Here is a 23,063-nt window from a genome sequence, read left to right as displayed (position 1 = left end):
AGTGTGAAAATTGTTGCAAATTTTCTCCTGAAAAGATTCTGTGATTAAGATATCCTGAATACTGCACCCCAAATTTCATAATCTTTTGAACTTTGGTCTTTTTTTCAAGACACAAAATAAATCTGACATAGCATTTCAAAGGCAGTCTAGGACAGAATCATATAAAGGTAAAGCTGAAAGGGATTTCTGAAATAGAAGATGTATAAGACAATCATACTGAATCCAAAGAAGAAATCTGAGATCAAAAGGGAAAAATCCACTACAGGGAACTCAGTGGTAATTGAGAAATCACACAGTGTAGTAGATCATTTACGATAGATAACATATAAAGAAACAAAGAATAAAATGGGACTAAAATAATCAGAAAATCCAAGCCAAAAAAAAAAAAATCACTAACATGCGATTCAATGCACAGAATTCGCACAAAAGATGTGTAGTTTTTGGGTTTTTAGAGTGGCTTCTTGTAATGTTCATTTAATTAAATATTTATTGCATTATGTGCTCGGTATATTCAGAAGTTATGAACAGAAAATCATTAACAGTAAAAAGATAATTATGGTGACTTGATTGCAAAGTTTAAGTACCTCTGTTCTTCAAAAGAATTAAAGGGCAATCCTTGAGCTCAGTTTCTAGTGCCCTGTGAGACTGGCATTTAATTCATCATAAGCATTTGTTAGTTGTAAATTAAGTCCTCCAGAAGCTTAGGAATGCCATCAATTCCCCTGTTGTCCTCCTTATGGTGCTTTATGACATACAAAGTGAAAATTAATTATTCACTCTCCTTAGGGGGAGGGGGTACTTGGCAATTACCTTTAAATGTAGGGCAGGAAGCAACACATGTTATTACCCAAATGACAAAATCCTTCCCAGTAATTACATCGGGGACACGAGACATATCAACCAGCACCTCTCCCTTTACTCCTCTTGACAAGGGCGGCCGAGTCACTGGTATGCCTCTCACCCCGCCTGGCATATGCCACCCACCGTGCCAACAAGTCCGCAGGGGACCTAGGACTTCCGCACGCGAGGAGCTGTCTAAACTGGCCACAGGTTCTGTCTGCAGGCCAACCACGGGGTTGTGAATGAAGGCGGCTCCCAAGCAGGTACTTCTCCTGGGGCACCTAGGAACTCCTCCAATAGGCGTCGCTGTCTTACAGTTCTTCAGCACCTGGGGGCTTGAGACTGAGCTCAGGTGGGTGCTACCTGAGGATTCTAGGTTCTCATCCTGCGCTGGCACCTCGGAGAGGGAGTGCTGTGGCCCGAACGTCCCCGCTCCTCCTCCCAGGCACGGGTTCGGGCCCCAAGGAGGGCTCGGGCTCCTGTGCTGCACACGTGCGGATCTTTCCTCCTCCGCTAACCCCCTACCTGAAGCTCTTGAGCTCGGAGGGAGAAGGGGGCGGGGTCAGCTCTGGAGCCGGGAGAGGCGGCGGAGCTGGAGTCCCCGTAAGTTATTCCGGAGGAACAGAAGGGCTGAGACTGCAGAGCTTGAGCAGCGGCCAGAGAAGCAGGGTACCGGGATGTCGGATCAGGGAGGAGGACAGCGGGAGGTCAGTCCCACCAGGGCGCCCAAGAAACACACCGCCTTTAACATCTGGCGGATCAAGAAGAAGCACCAGCATCCAGCGAACTATGGAGTCTTCGTTCCCCATCCTCCGCCTCCAGTCGTCTCAGAGGAGCCCGGGACACCTACCCCCAGGTAAGTTCCATCCCGTGCCGGGAGGCCCTTGCTCCTTTACTGTTTGACCCTGGATGGGACCACTCTCCAGCCTGGCCACCTTACTGACTGTCCCTGGGGAATTCCTTCTCGCTCTTCATTTATTCTCCAGCCGCGGTAGCAAAACAGATGCGAAACATCTGGATTTTGAATTACTCTTTCTACCTCGGGTATTGAGCCGAAGGATGGGGAGGGAGGAAAGTGCTAGAGTGGTTTATACTTGCCTTACAGCAATTTTCTCAACTTCCAGCAGTGTAGGGTGTACCAGTCCCTGAGTGGCGGACTTGGGTGGGTGTGCTCTGCGTTGTGTAGTCCCGCAACTTCTCCATTGATGGTCTGCCTTTGTTTTGACTGCACAGGGAGAGGAATTTGATGGAACGGATTAAAGTCTCGACCTGTCTAACAATCCTTGTGAAAAGACTAGCAGTGAAGGGTCGGGAAGGTATTATTATAATTAGTCGTGATAATAGGTACTGTACTTCGGAATTAAAATACCTTAGATAATGGCACCTTTCCCTTGAAGAGCTCAAAACACGTTTCCACCTACTCTGGCTTCTTCATTCTCACTAGATCCTAGAAAAGTGGGTGGTAGCAAAGTTTATGCATTGAGGGCCGAAGTAAGTTGTCCAGTGTTCTTTGGTTTGTCAGTAACTGAGCCTGCACAGTTTGAGTTTTATTTTTAGAACGATTTTTGTGGTGATCCCATTCTCATGGACTGAATATCCACTACTTGGTTCTTAATAGCATAGTTTATATTTACTTATGATATGTATTTTGAGTAAGAACAAATCTAACATAATTTGCTATGTAGTCTATAGGAATAAAGAAACTGTAGGACGGGACAATCAATAGTGTCCTTGTTGAAAGAGGAAATAAATCCTATTGCTACTATCCAAAAAAATACCACCAGAGTACTATGCTCTCTAAAAGTCTCATTGGGTTCCTTCCTTCAACCTTTAGAAAGCACTAAATCTGACTGGAGAAAATGAAAATTGGATTGTGTCAAAGGACTGCTTAATAACTCTCCGATATAGGAGAAATGTTAATAGCCTAGGAAGGAGGAAACTACCTGAAAGAATATATACAATAGTTTAAACAAACATAATTTAAGAGTAAATTATATTTATATAGCATTTGCATTTATACTTGCAATTGTTTTCTTTACATTTTTAGGAAGAATGTATCTAACAGTATAGTTTGTCTTTCATAGTAGGAATTAGTTGGGAGGGAGAATCTTTTCATCTACCAGAAGCTTATAAGCATAATGATGGATTGGCATTTGTAATAAATTGCACTATTTAATAATGATGTACATTTTATCAAGTGTTATATTTATGCGAATAGATGTTATGAAATGTTGAATACAATAACAACCACAAATAACACGTAGGCCAATTTGCCTGATATTACTTTTTTTCATATGAATTTGACGAAACACTTTATGGTTTAAATCTTTGTACTTTTTGCCTTTGGGCCTTCAGACTTCTCTTGCTTTTTAAAGTATTTTATTTTTTCCCTCTGAATTATGATAAACTTTATGTAAACAAAATATTTTTGAAACTGAATATACTGGTCTATCTTACTGATGTTTTTCCATTTAGATCACCATTTTTTTTTTTTTTACAATAGACCTTTTTTTGCTGGGTTTACATATTTCTCTAAAGCTATCTGTTAAAATACATTTAGCAATAGTCAGTGGTAGACAGTGCTCTTCCTTTGAGCTGTCTGGTTGTGTTTATTTACCTTGGACTAGCATTTTAGGACTGAATAATCTTGAGAGAATATAAATCCACTCATTTGTGGTTTTTGCTTCTATCCTAGGAAAGTTAGGCAACCAACAGCACTTATTTTTGTGTAGTAGTTTTTGTATTAGATATGATGATTTTTTTTAAAGGAAGAACAAAGGGAGAAAGAAAAGACCCCTTCATTTGTTACTTTAGAAGTCACCATTTAATGATAATTTTAAAGTTCAAAAATGATTTATTATATGACATACCTCTTCAGGAAGGGTGGAGATATTGGAAGAAATTATAGTGATTATAAAAATCAATAAAAATTCATTAAAATTTTTTAAAGGTAAAGATGAAATAAAAATTCTAATGGGTCAAGTCCATTCTTTAAAGTGGTAGAGCTTGGTAGGATATTTTAAAAGCCTGAAATTATTCTTTCTTTTAATTGATATGTGAATAATAGAATTTAAATTCCATCAGGATGAAGGTTGTCTTTTTTTTTTTTTTTTTAACCAATCTGCTGTTAGAGTGTTGTTGTTTTTTCCCTCACTATCCAGAGCACTACTAAGGAGATAGCTCTCTATCCACAACACCAGGCTATTTCAGATTCAAAAGTTGCTTCCTCACATTTCAGCTTTGTGATCCTTGAGCTTGCCAATTAACTTCTAAGAGCCCCACTCAAGCACTCTAAAGCTAATTCTTAGCACTATTTGTATTATGAATTACTATGCCAGATTGGTGAATCCTAATGACCTTTTCTCAGCATAATATTTTTAAGTGTATGAAATAAATAGGATTGTGAAGGAAACCATTTATGTTGAAATATAGTCATCAAAATTGGTTGTCTTTTTTTAAGTTCTTGGAGCCCTGGCTAACAACTCCTATTTTAATGTTTTAAGACCCAGAGTAGATGCAAATCTGTATTGGTAAAAGGATTTTCCTTTGGCAGTGAAATCACAGATCTGTCAATCTATACCAGCTGGCATACTACCTGGTATGTAATTGGTACTTAATAAGCATTCATCAGATTGAATTGATTAAGGACTGATGCCCTCATCAGCTTGAGAACTGCCTCCACCAATAAATGCAACAAATATAAGTGATTTGTCCAGAATCAAGCAGCTAGTAAGTGCAAACCTCAAGCCCAACCATTATTCTATCCATTATGCCAGAGGCTGTCTCATTTCATAAAAAGATTTGAAACACATTATCCTCTTTTCTGAAATTCATCTTTCCAAAGTGTCTTTCAGATTGACTATGTGGTACATATTAATGTTGTGTTGTCATTCATAAGAACAGAAGCATCTCTGCACTAGGTCAAATCTAACTGCTGCCAACAGGTGGCCTCAAGGGATTTATAGCAGGAGGGAATGTTTGTCCTTCCTGCTGACAAGATCTCAGATATCTTAGCTTATTTTACTAGCTATTTGTGTCTCTGTCATTCATAAATATGTCCAAACAAGTTCCCTTTGAAAATCTATATCTGTTATCTGCCTGGTAGATTTCCATTAAGTTATTATATGAAATATGAAGAAAGAAACCCCTTCTTTGTTTTTTCCAAGCCAGAGAAGTACAGTTTCAAGTATTAATTAGAAATTAGCTCATGATCTAAATGTTGATGATGCAAATTAGAGTGATCTAAATTAAACTGAGTTGAGTCCAAAAAAATTTTCCACAAAAGCAAGAAAGATTAGGGTTCTCTTGGGTGGAAAAATTTGAATTTAGAGTGTAGGCCTTATATGATCTTGAAAATCTGTAGACCTAGTTTCAATCAGGCCAAAAGTGGGACAGAGTTCCGGAGCATCTTCAATAGAATAGCAATCAGGATATGTTGGTTTAGATTTCAGCTTCACGTGGATTTTATCATAGCAACTGTGAGACACCATTCAGCTTTTCTGGTTCTCTATGAGCCTAAGATAGTAGAAAAATGGCATCCTCTATATACTTTATTAGGATGTTATGAGGAATAATGAAAATGGCATAGAATTTATCTTTTACATTTGTTTTATTTAAACTTCCTTTCAGTGTAATAAATACAGAATTGTTTCTTTTATTTGATTTGATTTTTGATTGTTTGAATAACTTTTGCTTATTTTGATGTTTTGGTTTTTGTAAAGAATTGTTAATGAAGAAACATTTTTTTGACCCTAGTGAAAGAAACAGAGGATTTCAGAAGCCCAGAAACAAGCTGTAACCTGAATTGGCTCCAACTTCAGTATGTTGAAGTTAATGTTATACTGTGAAAGAAAGTATTGTCCTTATATACTCAGTGACATAAAAATATTACATATGTTGCCTATGGAATAAAATATAGACTTTATGATTAAAGTTCCAAGAGCTTACCTCCTCAGGTATTTAGGTGGAGGTTTAAAGTTATGGGAGAATCTTTTTGTTACCTATAGCTCATATACTTGTTCAAGCATTAAGCTACTTGGTTCCCACTTAGATGTTTTTTGATAAATTACCCAAGAATTTGTCTTATAATTAGTCATTTTGAACCCTGAGGCATATAGATTAGGTTACGAATGTGGCATATTGTATAGAGGATGATTTAAAAATAATAAAAATCTCATAGTATGTCAGTATGATTAAAATTAAATGGAAGTGATCCTTCTATATTAGTTTTATAGACTTAAAATATAAATAAAGCTCTTCAAGAATTTAAATAAAGTAATTACTGGTAGATTCATAGATGATTATTAAGGGACAATCAAGGGTGTTCAGAATGCCTTCCTAACCTTTACAATAAAATAAAATACCCATCAGACTGAATATTAGGTTGTACAGATGATCTGATCTAGTAGTTATATTGTCAAAGAAAAGCTACTGTTGTTCAGTCCTTTCAATTATGTTCAACTCTCCAGGAACCCATTTGGGTCACAAAGATACAAAAATATCAAAGCAATTTGCCATTTCCTTCTCCAGCTCATTTTACAGATGAGTAAACTGAGGCTGACAAAATTAAGTGATTTGCCCAGGATCACACAGTCAATTTAGTGGTTTCATTTTCTGTACTTCATTTTGGGAAAAATGTATCCTAGATTGACTTGGAAGGGGTTAGAATATAAATTCAACAGCTTGTTGGTCTTGAACTCAGTTTCCAAAATGAAATAAAAGTTTAATGTTTGGAATTTGTCATACATTTTGTGTTTACTGTGACGTCACCAAATGCCTGGTGTACGTGGACCTTAATCTTGGTCTGTAGTATGTATGAGGGGAACAAGGTTCAGAAAATGTTTACATTTTCTAATCTAGTCACACTATGTCTAGAGTTTTGTGCTTAGTTCTGGACATCTTGTTTTTTAGGAAAAAACAATAATAGGCCAGAGCACATCCAGAGGAGGACAGTCAGGATGGTTTAGGGAACATGAGATATCCTTCAGGAATAATTTGAAGGAACAAGAGATGTTTAGCCTGGGGAAGAAAACATTTGGTTGAGACAGGCTGTGGGTTAATAGTTTCTTCAAATCTTCAAATGTTTGAAAGATTGTCCTGTGGAAGAAGCTTGTGTTTACTTAAGAGTTCTCTTAAGGCAGAATAAGGAATCATGGGTTTGGTCCATTTGTATTAAAAAAAACTTTAGGTTAACTGAAGGCATCAAAGGAGACTTGATACTTCTGAAAGCTTTCTTAGAAGCTTATGAAAACTGCCTTATCTCTGCCTTTCTGCATTTCATAATTGGAGATGGTTCTTTTACTTTGTGGCTGAAGTAAAAAAAATGCATCTTCTCCTAATACAAACCCCATTTGAAATCAACAAGTATTTATTAAGCACCAACTGTGTATCTGGCATTTATTTCACTAGGCACTTGGAGTATAGACAATATTGAAATAGACTCTTCATTAAGGGAGCTTGTATCCCATCTGGGGAGCAATACATAAACTGAAAAACAAATACAAAATATGTTTGTGTGTGTGGGTATAAACTATACATACATATTCTACAAATATAGATAGATCCATCTACCTATATACACACAGTGTATGCCCATACACACACACACACAACTAGGAAAGACACTAAGATCTAGGAAAGGTTAGGAAAAGCCTCTTGTTAGGAGATGATGTTTATGCACACTTTGTAAGGAGTTAGGCATATGTAAAGGGCAAGAGGTTATACATTCCATCCATGGGCCACGCTGTACAAAGGGGATTGAGATAGGAGGTGGAATGCTGTGTATGAGGAACAGAAGTAGGCCAATTTGACTTGGCTGAAAGAGTATGTGAAAGATAATACATTCCTAATGCTCTGTACTTGGTAAGAATAAAAATAAAACAAAAGCACCAGGAGAAAAATCCTAGAGCTAAGAAAAGACTAAAGTTCTGCATGGGTGGGTTGGATGGTTTCCAGTCGGTTTTAAAATGTAATCAGTTGATCTTCAAGGACCTTAGAGAAGAGGTAAAATAGACTGGAGTTGAATTGTGAAGGATTTTGATTTTCAGAGGAGTGTGTATTGTTTTCTAAAAGCAGTAATGAGTTTGTCTTGGGGAGTAGGTGTAGGACAACAATTAGGAGACCACTGTAGTAGTCTAAGTGAGAAGTATTAAGAGTGAGAATGGAGAAAGGGGACTTAGGGGTAGGGGAAGCAGACACAAAGATAATGTGGAGGTAGAATTGACAAAACTTGACAACTAATTAGAAGTGGAGGTTGAAAAGAGAAGGAAAGAGAAGACTCAAGGACAGTTCTGAGAATGTGAACCTGAGTTACCAAAAAAATAGTGATGTTCTGATAGAAATAGGTATGTTAAGAAGAAGAGTGAATTTTGTGAAAAAGATTTGAGTTGTATTTTTGACAGATTATGTTTAAAATGTTTATAAGACTTCTGGGAAATGGCTGATAGTTGGTAGTGCATGACTGCAGCTAGTATTTAGAGAGTTGAATATATAAATCAAATAATAACTAAATTCATGGGAGCATCAAGAAAGAGAGTATAGAAATAAAAGAGGGCCCAAGACAGAAAATTTGGCTATATACTAACTGGAAGAGGGATATTGATCAGTCTAAGAAGATTATGAAGGAATGGTAACAGGTAGCAAAATCAGGAGAAAGTAATGTCACAGAAACCCAGAGAGGAGAGAATGATCAGTAGAATCATTTGTTATGGACAGGTCAAGGAAAATGAGGACAGAGAAAAATATTTGGCAATTAAAAAACATTGGTGACTATGGAGAGCAGTTTTCAATCAAAAGATAAGGTTGAAAATCAAATTGCAAGGAACTCTTTCTGATGACCAATAATCTCATTCTTTCCCTATTCGATCTCTTTGTTCTCTCTAAAGTCATTATCACTGCACTGGATATACTTGCCTTTCTTATCTTGATCTTTTGGTGAATAGAGGAGCTTCTAGGATCATCAGACAGATCTGGTGGCTCACTGATTAAAGTATTCGGCCTGAAATCAGGAAGATCTGAGTTAAAAGATGGCCTCAGACACTTTCTAGATGTATGATATTGGGCAAATCACAACCTCTGTGTCCCTCAACTGGGATGGAAATAATGGTAGTACATACGTAGTAAAACATACCTTGTTGTGAGAATCAAATGAGATAATATTTGTAAAAGTACTTAGCACAGTGCTTGGCAGTAGTAGATGATTTATAAATGCTTATTCTCTTATTCCCTTCCCTTATTCAGATATTGTCAAATTGATCTGAAGAAATCATGAAGCTATGCTAACTGGGTACATTAAAAATTTGTATTGATTGGGTTCTCACTATAGCAAGGTAATATACTCTTCCTTCATCAGTTTATTTCTCTTTCCACATCCACTATTCCAAATTATATCATCTCTCTTCAAGATTCTCACAACATACATCCCCTTCCCTTTCAGTTGAAGACTTTATTTCATAATTCATTCAAGAAATTAAGGTCATTCAATAAGAATTCCCTTTTATTCTTTTCCTTTCATCTCAAATCATTCAGGTATCTCCCACTATTTTGTTCTTTACCCTGGTCTGGAATGAAAAATTTGTCCTCGATTTTGTATATTCCCATCTTCTACAGTATATCTCCTCTTCTATCATTATTCCTGCTCTCTATTATCTTTAACATCTGTTGATAACAGGCTGTTCCCTGCTGCCTCTAAACATTCCCTCCCACGCCTCCCCTCTCCTTAAAAATGACTACTAGATCCTACCATTTCTTCCAGCTCTTGTCCTGTATCTCTTTCAATCTTAGCTAAACTATTTGGAAAGACAGCTACACTTGATGTCTCTGCTTCCTTTCATTTTGCTTGCTTTTAAAATCTTTTATAATCTGAATTTAGACGTCATCAATTCAACTGAAACTAACCTTTCTAAAGTTATCAGTACTTTCTTAATTGACCCAATCTAATGTCCATTTAATAGTCCTCATCTCTTCAGCATTTGACAGTGTGGATTGACAGTCTAGATTTTTATGATACTGTCCTTGGTCCTCTTCTCCTTTTGCTCTATGGTCTATGCTGTCTCACTTGGTGATCTCATCAGTTTTGAGGATATAAATATCATCTCTATGCAGATGATTCTCAGATCTATATATCCAGCCATAGTCTCTTTCCTGCGATAATCATCAGTCTCTAATTGCTTTTTGATCATCTTGAATTGGATACTCTATAAACTTCTTAAATTCAACTTGTCCAAAACATAGTTCATTATCTTTCCTCCCAAATCCTTTCTTTTTCCAAACTGACCTATAGCACTACCAAACTCCTAGTCAGACAGGCCTATAATTTCAGTGTCATTTTCAAATTCTTACTCTCATTCAATCTAGTCCATTGTCAAATCTTTACTTTCACAACAATTGCCCTATACATCTTCTTCTTTACACTGACAGAGCCCCCATTATAATTTAGGCCCATATGACCTATTTAAACACTGCAATAGTTTTCTAATTAGTTTCTTGACCCAAGTCTCTCAAATTCAATCCATCCTCCACTCAACTGCCATGGTGAAATTTTTTTTTTTTTTAAAGGAAATAACACTTTATTTTTGAAGTTTTTTTATTTTCAAAACATGTGTATAGATAGTTTTCAGCATTTTCTCTTGTAAAATCTTGTGTTCCAAAATTTTTTTCTCCCTCCTTTCTCCCCACCCTTTCCTCTAGATGGCAAGTAATTCAATATATGTTAACCATGTACAATTCTTCTATATATATTTCCATATTTATCATGCTGAAGAAAAATCAGATCAAAGAAATGATAAAGAAAACAAAACTGAGCAAATAACAGCAATGTTTGTGATCTACACTCAGTCCCTACAGTCCTCTCTCTAGGTGCAGATAGCTCTCTTGATCACAAAATCATTGGAACTAGCCTGAACATGGTGAATTTTTGTAACCCTTTTTTGGATGATATCATGTACTTTTAAGTAATTTTTAAATTCTTATTTTTGGTATCTTTTGTTTTTACATCATTTAAATTCCCTCCATATTCTCCTCCCTTGCTATCCGTACAGATTTTTTTAAAAAAGAGGAAAGGAACATCAGCAAAACTGATAAATAGATTGGAAAAAATCTGAAAACACATGTGACATTCCATAATCTTGGACCCTCCTATTCTGCTGCAAAGAAGTTGGAGAGGAGGTTTTGTTTTTTGTGTGTCTCTTTTGGTACCAAACATCTTTGTAATTTTGCAACATTAATTTCTATTGCTTTATGATTGCTGTACCTTTCTTTGTATCCCAGTGCTTAGCACAGTGCCTAGCACACAGGAATTGTTAATATGTTAATGGTAATAGATTGGTGGTGGAGTACAGTGAAAAGTAGGTTGGATCTGAAATCAGAGGACTTGTAGTCAAATCCCTCCTCTATGCCAAAGCTTTTTAAATTGTGGATCCACATAACTGAATGTAGGAGTCACAAAATTATGATTTATTATCAATAAATTTTTGATTTGTATACCTATTTTATATGCCCATGTAGTTAGGGTAGCATAAAAATTTCTTAGGTGAAAAGGGGTTACAAGTATAAAAAAATTTAAGAAGCCCTACAGTCTATCCCACTACTTACATAACCTTTCTTCCCACATAATTTCCTTCCCCTGGTCATTTGTACAGAAAAGTTCTCGTTGAACTTTAGGAGTTTGAACTCCATAGCCTTTAATATCCCATGCAGCTTTAAATCTATGGTCTTACAAATGGAAACGGGATATAATGAAGCCAAATACAAGAAGTGAAATAGGCTGCTAACATGCATTTTGTCTTTATTGGGTAATAAACCAGGTGGCAGTTCAATTATTGACTAAAAAAGATGCTGCTAGATTTGGCAAAACATATATGGATGACTTTTGATTACATTGTTGTCAATACATTTCAGCCTGGACATTTGAAGCCTGGGCTTATTCATTAGGAAGTGGGACTATAACGCTAAGAAAAGCATCAATTCATGTAAGAGTTTTGCTACTGCCCAGAAAAAAAAGCGTGCATTTCCTTTCAATCAATGCTTATTAAATACCTTAGTAGAAGGATGAGTTGGATATTTTCTGCATATTATCTGGTTGCATCGTTTCATTCTTGGTAATTTGGCACAAGATGCTTCCAAACATTTCCTTGTGCCAAAATAGGTAGGTAGATGAAATTTCAATCACATAGTATAAAAATATGTTTTAAAGTAACTTTGTTTGCTCTCTTTTTTATGTCATCAAAAACTTCCCCAGTATCCCTTCTTCCTTTAGAGAACCACCCTATATAACAAATATTTTGTAAAGACCAAGAAAGAGAATAAGCAAAACTGATCCATACCTGGAAAAAAAAATCTGAAAATATCTGCAATGTATCATACTTTTTGACCTCTTACCTCTTTGAAGAGAAAAGGTAGAATGTTTTCTTATTATATTTTTAAGTAGCTTTTGCCTTTTTATCTGGCAAAGTTATATTTCTAATATGATATCCAATCAGTATGTTCCTGAAAAGATTTTGCTATATAGATGTGGTTCTTATATACTCAAGATTTAGTTCAGCTTTAGAACTTTCATGTACTTTTCATTAATAGATTGGTGGTGGGGTGCAGGTAACCCTGCACAAGAACCAGGGAAAGGAAATTATATAGGAAATTTTAAAATAATAATAGCTTACATTTACAAAATGTTTACTAAGTGACAGGCACTACACTATTTTACAATCATTGCTTCATCTGATCCTCACAAAACTCTGAGGGTCATTATTATTACCCCTATTTTATAGATGAGGAAACTGAGGAAAATAGGTAAAGTGACTTGTCCAGGGTTATATAGCTAGTGTTTGAGGCTAGATTTAAATTCAGGTTTTTTTGTTTTACTCCAGGCCCAGCAATCTAATCAATGCATTAATCAGTTTTTTAATGGTTGATCTTGTTTTAGTAATTTTTGGAAATGCTCTGAGAATTTTAGTGGAGAATAAATACAGATTCATAGAACCATTAACATAGTGTAAGATAAAAATATTGTCTCAGGATCCCTTTGCTCAGTCCACCATGATTAACCATGATAGTGAAGAGAAGACAAAAAATTAAGCATAGGAACTGAAATTCTATTATCTTTCTGTGTCCATGAGGCCCTTCAGCAGTCTAGAGAAACTTAATATTTTTTTTTTTTTGCCTCTGTTCATGTTTGAAAGAAATGCTACTTTTCATTTAGAGATTGGGTAAAATAAAGATTATATATGTGTGTGTGTGTGTGTGTACATGTATACATATACACACACATACATATGTATTTTACCCATTCAGGTTCACAGATCTAAAATCTATTCAATTTAAGAACTCCTGCTCTAGATAGTAATTCTTTAGGGACTTCTGGTGGACTTTGAAGACAAAGCTTCACCACTTAACATTGGCAATGAGAGTGTGTATTGTGAAGCAATTGAGGAATCTTTGAATTTTTATCACTTGGTCAGCTAAGAAAAGAATAAGTAGATAGGCTGAGCTTTCCTAACATAAAAGACAGTAGAACTTTGAACAGGTTTCATAGCATCTGTTACCCAAGATTTTATTTTGGCTACTGCAATCACAGGTCTCTGCAAACCTTTGGCTTTGTTTCTTGTGTTGCCCCATAGATTCCCTGGTTTCCTATTTTTCAGACCCAGTGGCTCTGATGCTATCTGATCCCATGTTAACCCTTTTGATGCACTGGTCTCTTTAGTGACATGCTGGGAAATGTTGGAATTACTGATACATCCTCCCAGAGAAGTATGAAAGCGATTTGTGTTCAGATTTAAAAAAAAAAAAATTAGAAAAACTTGGTTAACCCCTTTTAGACCATGATAAAAACATAATTTTTCATTATAGAGCATGTACACCATATTATGCGTATGCAAGAATCTTTCTTTGGGGACTTGAGTTAATTACGCTATTGTGACTTAGAATATATTTTATTTATAGTTTGTCATTTAACATTATTTATACATATGTTTTATTCATAAATATCCCATGAAAGGTAAGCTGGATATTCTTTTCTTTTCTTTTCTTTTTTCTTTTTCTTTTTCTTTTATTTTGCATCTGGTGTTCAAAGATATCATCAAGAGCTGATAGTTGTTTCACTTTGGAGTACTTACAGTTATTTTATATACAGCTCTGTCAACTTGATGGAATCCCAACTTTAAGAGCTGTTGTTTTGTTGTTACTTTTTAACAGTCCTTCCTTAAAGCAGAAGAAGAAGGTAAAAATATTTACTCACAGCATGGAATTATTATGCCCAGAAATGTTAAGTTTCTTCCTCAGGATCACACAGATAGTACTTGACATGGCCAGTATTTGAGTTCAGTTCTTTTGGCTCCAAGTCAAACATTCTTTCTTCTGTACTATGTTGTTACCTTTTGTTTAGCTATTAGGAATTAAGTGTATGTTACTGTCTGTTGAGGGGCAGCTAGGAAACACAGTCAATTGAACACTAGGCTTACTGGCTGTGTGATCCAGGGCAAGTCACTTAATCCTGTTTCCTCAGTTTCCTTACTTGTAAAATGAGCTAAAGAAGGAAATGGCAAACCACTTCAGTATCTTTGCCAAGAAATCCTAAATGGGATCATAAAGAGTTACATTTTACTGAAAATGCCTGAGCAACAAAAAACTGTGCTAAATAGGAGAAGGGGGGGGGACTGGTTTTGTCAATAGATTCCCAACTCTGTCCACTTCCTGTAGTGAATGACCACTTTTTTTTTTTTCTTTTTGGTGGGAGGAAGGAGAAGGAAATTGATTTACTTACTATAATCAACTTTTTGAGTAGAAAATTTTTCGTGGATCGAAACTACATTTATAATGATCCTATCTGTCAGTAGAACCTGTTTGGACAAGCTACGGGATTTTGGATGAGTTTCAAAGGAAGAACAATGTCTGAATATCTGGCATTCTCTAACAGTCTTGACTTTTATCACTCAGTGATTAGGTTGATCCCAGTGCTAAGATGACAAATTGTACACTAAGAATGAGAAACTTTGACACTTAGTCCACTGTTGGAACTTAATCATATTGCTATTTATTACTTGGCTTTTATTTTTCAAAGCTTTCCAATCCTGTCATACCAGTGGTAACCAATCCCAGATGTAGCTGACAGTTGTAAAATTCATTGCAGGGTGTGTTGTTATATACCTTCTTCCTTCTCCCCAGGAAATTCTTCAAGAATTTCTGCACCAGCTTCCTTTTTCTGCAGAGGATGAAAGATTGTCTAACTTGTATAGTTCTTATTTTTAAAGAGGAGTATCATCAAGAACTGCATCATAAGAAGCTGCTAGAAATTTAATGAGAAAAGAGGGTATTTATATTTTTATGCCATGAATAGATAAACAAAAAGCAATGGCAATCACTTAAGACCTTAATTTGTTTACTTGGGATGATGTATGGTTGGTAGTTTTTTAGGCTGGGAGATGGAAGCTATTTTTCTTTTTTTACTATTAGCATCCAGTAGTTTTTTCATACTTCTTAACCATTAGAGGGAGTTCCACAAATATAATGAAGAATGTTTTCTTTTTCACAGATAATAGAACTGGAATCCACCAAATGAGTAGTTTTTAGATGGAAGGAGTGATATTACCCTTCTGGTTACTGGCTTTTTTAGATGCCCAGTTCAATGAGGCTGAGAAGCACTGAGCTATAGATAAATCTAAGGAGAAGTGTATATGTAGCTCTATTTACTAACAAGATGTAACAGCCTCAAGGTACTGGGTAGATTAAAGGTGAAGGAGAAGGAAGGAGTTTTCCCTTTTATTTGGTTACCCTCCACCTGTTTGAGGTAGAGAAGTTTCAGGGTAGAAGAATGATGGACTGTGGAAAGTTACCCAACTATACTTTTTGCTCCAAGTGCTCTGAGCTCATGGCACTACTCCATATAGAGCTTAAGTGGAACCAATGCCCAGTCGGGCAGCTAGGTGGCTTAGTCAGTAGAGTATTGGGCCTGGAGTCAGAAAAATTTGAATTCAAATTTTGTATCAGATATTTACTAAATGTGTGACACTGAGTAAATCATTTAACCCTATTAGCCTCATTTCCCTCATCTATAAATGAGCTGGAGAAGGAAATGGCAAACCACTCCAGTATCTTTGCCAAGAAAACTCCAAATGGGGTCATAAAGAGACAGATACTAATGAACAACAACAATGAATAAATAGCTAAAGTGTTCATAAAACTTGTAGTGCTAGATCTTCCTTTCTGTATAAAAGCAAAGTAAGCATTATAGGTTTGCCCACTCTTTCCCCTAGTAGTGATTTACAAACAACTGTAATGAAAACTTACATGAAACATTCAGAAAACTTTTCAGTTGCATATGAAAACTTGAGAGAAGGAATAAAACATATTAGTGTAGTGTGCAAGTTCCCAGATAGTCTAATCTTCTCTGTCTCTCTTTTCTCTTTCTCTCTCTTCCCTTTTCCTATTCTGCTCTATGAGTTTCTTTCAAAGATCAGATCAAAAATTATCTTCTCCATTAGGACTTTCTAATTCTCTTTGGTAACTAATGTCTTCCCCTCCATCTATTTCTGTAGTTTAGTTCTTTTCAATCATGTCCAACTCTTGTGGGTTTTCTTGGCAAAAATATGGGAGTGATTGGTCATTTCTTTTTCTATCTCATTTTACAGATGAGGAAATAGACAAACATGACTAAATGACTTTTTTATAGTAATACAGCCAGTGAGTATCAGACATCAAATTTGAACTCAGATCTTCTGATCTAAACTCATGGTCTAGCACTCTATCCATTGTCTCATATGTTAATTTGTATTACTTATTAATTTTGAATATATTTTGTCTAGATATTTGTACGTTTTGTCTCCTACAATAGAATGTAAGCTCCTTAAGGTCAGGGACTTTAAAAAATTTATCTTCACATCCCTAGTGGCTAGCACAGTGTTTAACTCACAGTAGGTGCTTAATTAATACTTGCTGATAGAATGTGAATGACTTAAAATGGGCCAAGAAGAATTTAATGTCAAAGAATGAATATGAACAGTTCTCACTATCTTACCCTTACCTTTTAAATGTTTAGAATGTTTTCCTGTACTTCTTCTTCCAAGAATTACCATTTATTTTCACTTTTAGTGATATTAGTTATTGAAGGACAGGCATCTTAGCACAGTGGTTAGATAGAGTCCGAGATTTGGAAAGGGCTGGATTCAAGTCCTGCCATTGACACTCTCAGAGTGACCCAGACACGGTGCCTTAATTTTTACATGATTTACCTAGTAAGTCATAAATAGGTTGGGATCTATGTCAGAGTGAGTTCTCTAAGTCTACGAAATCACAGATGCTTAGGTATTCCTTAAGTTTTTAAGACTTATAATAACAAGAGAAAGCTTGATATAGTGGATAAAGAACCAATGTTGGAGCCTGGCCTGGGGCGTTGTGGCTTTGGGAAAGTCACTTAAGTTCTTTAGGAATATAATTGACAGAGAAATTACTAAACCGTCCTAGTAGAGGCAAGCTCTTGGAATCAACAAACTCATTGATGCAGTCTCTATTCCTAAAGTACCTTTAACAGAGCCAGTATGAAGATCACTGATTATATAAAGTAGCTATTATGGGAATAATTTTGTGTGAAGAACTGATACATTGCATGTTTATAATAGATAAGAACCCTAACAATATTACAGGTACTCATTTAGATTCTTAGAAATAAACTGATCTTTTGTATTATAGCATAGTTCTAAAATATCTGCTATAATATTTAGCATCTGTATTCACACCTAAATCCTTTAAAAACTAAACAAGCTAGAATGGTTATTATTACTTCTTACCTAAAACATAGCTTGATATCTTTTTTTGAATCTTCAAAATATATTTCCTGTTTAGCTCTGTTGATTCCAGAATTTTTGGTACATATAATTATCACTATTTAAAAAAAATTCAGTAGTAATGAAAGTACTTTCAGCAGCAGATTTGTTTCTTTGATTTGAAACCTATTTAGGTTATTTGATTTGAAACTCATTGTCCCAGTGATAGGTTTGATAGGTCAATAATTTTTAAAATTCAACATGATCAAGGTATATCTCTAGGGAGGTATGGTATAACTTTCTTTTACTAATTTTTTTGTTTAATTGAATAAGAATATAAATATTGTTGTCATCCTATTAGTCTGGTTTATTCACTCTTTCATTTGATCACTCAATGCCAACAACATGTAATAAAAAATATTACCTCTGTTTTTTTTCAAGTCATTGATAAAAATGTTGAACAGAATGGGGCCAAGGATTGCAGATCCCTGCAGCAGTCCACTACGGAACATCCTCTCCTCTGGGGTTTAATAGGTCCATTAATCACTATTCTTTGGGTTCAATTCTGAACTTTCCCTTTTATTATCTATCATGTATCCATCTTTCCATCTTATCTATAAAAATACAAGAAATTCTTATATTTTTTCCTTCTAGATTAAACATCTCCAATTCTTTGAACTAAGCCTTGAGACCCCTCATCATCTTAGTAACCTCCTTTGGAGGCTCTCCACCTCATCAATATATTTCTTAAAAATATGGTATACAATATTCCAAATATGGTCTGGCCAGCATCAGTTGGATTATCAACTTCTTTTTCGGTATCATACCTCTATTAGTTTGTTTGTTTAAGGTGGTTTGTTAAAAGGTGGATATATAATTATTAATATGCTAAAAAATTGAAGGTTTTTAATAAGCAAAGATAGAGACAATGAAATGTAAAGGTAAAGCCTTCTTATGCATAAATGAAGCTTTCTATTACTTAGTAGGGACTTTGAGATTTTGAGTAACTCAATTGAAAATGGAAAGGCCAGCACAGTATATAAACTAATTCAGGAAAATTTTCTCTAGCTATTCATTTTGCATTAGACCTCAAAGGAATCTGGGAAATGTTACTGGATGGTGACCATAAATTAGGGCAATAGTCTTTACTGAGAGAACCCAGCTCTGAACCAGGAAGAACTGTCAAATGAGAGAGATTATACCTGTCCTATATCTTTCTAAGGAGGTGACAAACCTCAGATTAGAGGCCTTGAGAGAGCTGGAATGAAGAGGTTTCTGCTATATCATTTGTATTATTAAAGGAATGGTTTGTAAACATTTAGAAAAAATATTGGTGATCATTAAGAGTTAACATGACTTCATCAAGAGCTGATCCTGCATTTCCTGAGAACTTTAAAGGTATAAGAAATTAGTCTAACCATACTTCTTTTTTAAAATGTTTTTTTTAGCCAGTTTATTGTATATAAACTATACGTTAGTATATTGCCATATATATCATATTTTAGCAAACCACATGGCATATTTTTCCTTTGATATCCTTGTGGACAAGATAGAAATATGGAAGCTAGATAATAATAGGAAAGAAAGTTCAGAACTGAACTGAAAGAGTACTGGTTAATAGATCTAATCAACCTGGAAGGAAGGGGTGGTTTCTAGTGGGAGGCTCTAAGGATCTAAAGCTTTTGACCTCATTGTATTCAACACTTTTATCAGTGAGTTGAATAAAAATGTAGATGACATGCTTATCAAATTTGTAGTTATCATAAAGCTGGGAGAAATAGCTAACACACTGGATAATTGAATCAGGATTTGGTAATGTATGAAATGAAGAATAAAGGGAAATTTAATGGAGAAAGACATAAGTCCTACACTTGGGCTAAAAAATATCTACTTATTAAATTAAAAAAAATATCTACTACTGTACATAAAGGATAGGGAAAGTATAGCTAGACAGAAGTTTGTGTGAAAAAAAAATCTTGTTAATTAAATGGATAGTAAGCTCAGTTTGAGTTAACATTGTGACATGGTGGGGGAGAAATAACCTAATACATCCCTAGACATCATTAATAGAGGTATGATACCTGAAAAGAAGATGATAAAGAATTTGAGATGTTTAATTTAGAGGAAAAAAAGACTTAATTGAGATATTATCACCATTTTTAAGTGTTTAAAGATTGTTGTAGAGAGGAATAAAAACCATTTCTTGAGTGTTTACTACATGCCAAGTGTCATGATGTCAGGAAAACAAATGCAAAATCATAACAGTAAAAAAATAAATTAAAATGGAAAAAAGTTTAAAAACAACCGTGATAGTCCCTGATTAAGGAGCTTACATTCTAATGGGGAACATACCACATAGAGGGGAATGGTGGACTGACAAGAGAAATTATGAACTCCCAAGTCAGAAAGATAGTGGGTTGAGTAATAGAGCAGTTCATTAACACACTCTTTCCGGGGCAATGGTAGTGGTGATTCCATGACAATACTCAGAGAAAGAACTGGAAAGAGGAAGGATGAGATAGAGATTAGATTTGTTGTACTTGACTCCAGAAGGAGGGAATGGAAAAGGAGAGCTAGATTTCAGTCTGATATGAGGAACAATTCCCTAAGCATTAGAGCTGTCCAAAAATGAAACAAGTTGCTTTAAGAGTGCCTTCATTGTACACCTTCAGTAAGTAGAGCCATTTGTTAGACACATTAAAGAACTGAGGCCTGTTCAAGTAGAGTGGATTAAATGACTTCTAATATCCTTTTCTAACTGATAATCTGTGGCAAAAGAAAAAGTGTAATTGTTTGCTTTTCATCATTTCTAATGTTAATTGTGTGCTTTTCATCATTTCTAATGTTTCTTTCAGATCCATGTTTTACTTTCCTGTGTAATTTTAGAATCTTATCACAATTTTTCAAATTTTTACTCTGAAATATGGGATCATAATGCTTCTCATTAGGACCATTTTCCATCATTCTTCAGTGTCTAGATTTTTTTGGTTACCTTGTTTCAAACAGAAAATGTGTGTATATTCCTGCCAAGTTCACTATTAATATCTGAAGAAAGGCCAGCAGTAAGAAATAGGGAAAAGAGAATTGCTCTGTGGGGAGGAAAGGCATCTTAGAAATTGGAATAGCATATGCTTAAACCTCACACCATTTTTTTAAAAAAAATCTTACTTCTTCCTAATTACATTGCAGTGAGAATTAAATCAATTAGTTTTAAAATAATATTTTGCTAATTTCAAGTAAACTTATATGAATATTCCAAGATATTTTATTTGAAAAGCTAGATCAACAAGTATTTGTTAAGTATCTACTATGTGCCAAGCATTGTACTAGATGATGGGTACATAAAAGGAACCCTTGCCTTTAAGAACCATATATCCAAACCATATATCCAAACAAAGAGGCAATGTGCACATTTATAGATATACAAAAAACAAGCAAAAGACAAGCAAAATAATCATGTTGGGGGAAGACATTTGTAGCAGGGGCATGAAGAAAGACTTCATAAAGAAGAATGTAGTATTGAAGGAAACCAAGAATTCCAATCAATCCACCAACAAGGATTTATTAAGGTCCTATTATGCTCCTTATGGAAAAGACTCTACATAGTAAGAGAATCTGAATTCAAATGCTGAGTCTGACACTTGCTTTATGTGTAGATAAGTCTCTTAATCTATCTGTAAAAAGAGAGGGTTGGACTATATAATCTCTCAGGTCCTTTGTAGCTTTTGATTCTAAGACATAGAGATGGAGAAGGGAGTGTATTCTAGGAATGGGATAAAGCTCCTAAAAAGATATAGATATGGCAAATGATGTGTCTTGTTTGAGGAACAGCAAGAAAGCCAATTTTACTAGACCATAGAGTGTTTTGATAGGAGTAGTGTGGACACATACACACACATATTACATGTATGGAAATGGAAAGGTAAGATGAGGGCAGGTTGTGAAGAGATTTAAATGTCAAGTGGAGGAGTTGATATTTAATCTTACATACAATCAGAGGGATAGTGGAATTTATTGAGTAGGAGGGACATGGCTAGACTTGTTTATTAAGGAAAAAAATCACTTTGTCAGTTGTGTGAAGAATAGATTAGAGTGGGAAGAGATGAAGCAGAGAGACCAATTAAGAAGCTGTTGCCCAGGCAAGATGTGATGAACGCCTGAAATAGTATGGCGGCCCTGTGGGTGGAGAAAATGAGACCTTATGAATGATATTGTAAAGGTAGAAAGATTTGCTAATTGACTGGATGTGTAAGAGTAGGGAGAAGGAAACGCTGAGAATGGTAGAAATAACCTGTTATTGTCATGATGAATTCCCTTTTGTTACTGGTTTCTTAAGGGGATCCAAAGTCAAAATTGATGGGCCATTCATAAAAATAAAAATTTTCTCTGTTTTCTATTGCTGATGCATAGTTCTGTCATTATCTGGTTGAGTTTATACACATAATCTCATAATAATCAAATAATATTTGATTTTTTTTTTGAGACTTCATCATCTTTGATGTAATAGACATGGCAACCATTAGTAATGCTGTATGCCTAAGGAATCTTGACACACAGAAATGATACCCCTCCCCTGCTTGTCCTTCCAAAGAGGCCTTTTTGGAGGTAATTACCATTACAATATTTAATGCTATAGTGTGGCAGAACAACATTGAATTTGCAATCATTGACTTGTGCTCCTGTCTAGTGCTTCAACTTAGTAATTTTGTGATCTTGGACAAAGGATTTGTTAATATTTGTTAACATTTAAAACCTCAAATGCTTTAACTATCAATAGTCAAAAACATTTATTAAGTGGCTACTATGTGCCAAGTCCTGTGCTAAGTTCTAGGGACATAAGAAGCAAAAGTTTTGCTTGAGGAGCAAAAAACTGAAAGGGAGACAATAAGCAAACAAGCTATACATATCTAAGGAAGGAAAAGTGCTAGAATTTAAAAGGTTGGGAAAGGATACCTTTAGAAAATGAGATTTTAATTGGAATTTAAAGGAAGCTAGGGAAGTCTATAGGTGAAGATGAGGAGGGAGAACATTCCAGGTATAGGTGAAATCAGAGAAAATGCCTCAAGATGAGAGATGAAGTGTTTTGTTCTTAAAATAGCCAGGAGGCTAGTGTCCCTGGATTGAAGAGTACACATAGGGGAATAATGTATAAGGAAATTGGAAAGGCAGTATGGGATTAGGTTTTGCTAAATAGAGAGTTTGATAGTTGACCATGAAGGTGGTAGGGAGCAACTGGAATTTGAGTGAGAGTAACATGGTTGGATCTGAGCTTAAGAAAAAGTACTTAAATTTTAAATATTTTAAAATATTTAATACTTAAATATTTTTCCAATTACATGTAACAACAATTTTTAACATTCTTTTTAAAAACTTTTTTTTTGAGTTTTGAATTCTCGAGCTCCCTCTCTCTCCTTTCCCCTATAAGTGAGATCCAAGCAATTTGATATAGAAAAATTACTTTGGTGACTGAAC

General features: G+C 35.2%; 1 protein-coding gene across 1 annotated transcript in view; it reads left to right on the top strand.

Annotated features, from left to right (window-relative positions):
• The first annotated feature begins 975 nt into the window (after positions 1 to 975).
• CRYBG1 (crystallin beta-gamma domain containing 1) overlaps positions 976 to 23,063 on the top strand; it is a 261,291-nt gene continuing 239,203 nt past the window's right edge. Inside the window, exon 1 of the mRNA XM_031964464.1 lies at positions 976 to 1,696. Within this exon, the coding sequence (XP_031820324.1) occupies positions 1,083 to 1,696 (614 nt within the window). The 5' untranslated portion in view covers positions 976 to 1,082. The remainder of the gene's footprint in view (positions 1,697 to 23,063) is intronic.

This window comes from Sarcophilus harrisii, chromosome 4, assembly GCF_902635505.1.
Source record: "Sarcophilus harrisii chromosome 4, mSarHar1.11, whole genome shotgun sequence".
Taxonomy (NCBI): domain Eukaryota; kingdom Metazoa; phylum Chordata; class Mammalia; order Dasyuromorphia; family Dasyuridae; genus Sarcophilus; species Sarcophilus harrisii.
The sequence above is the reverse complement of the archived record's forward strand: the minus strand, read 5'-3'. Positions and strand labels throughout refer to the sequence as shown.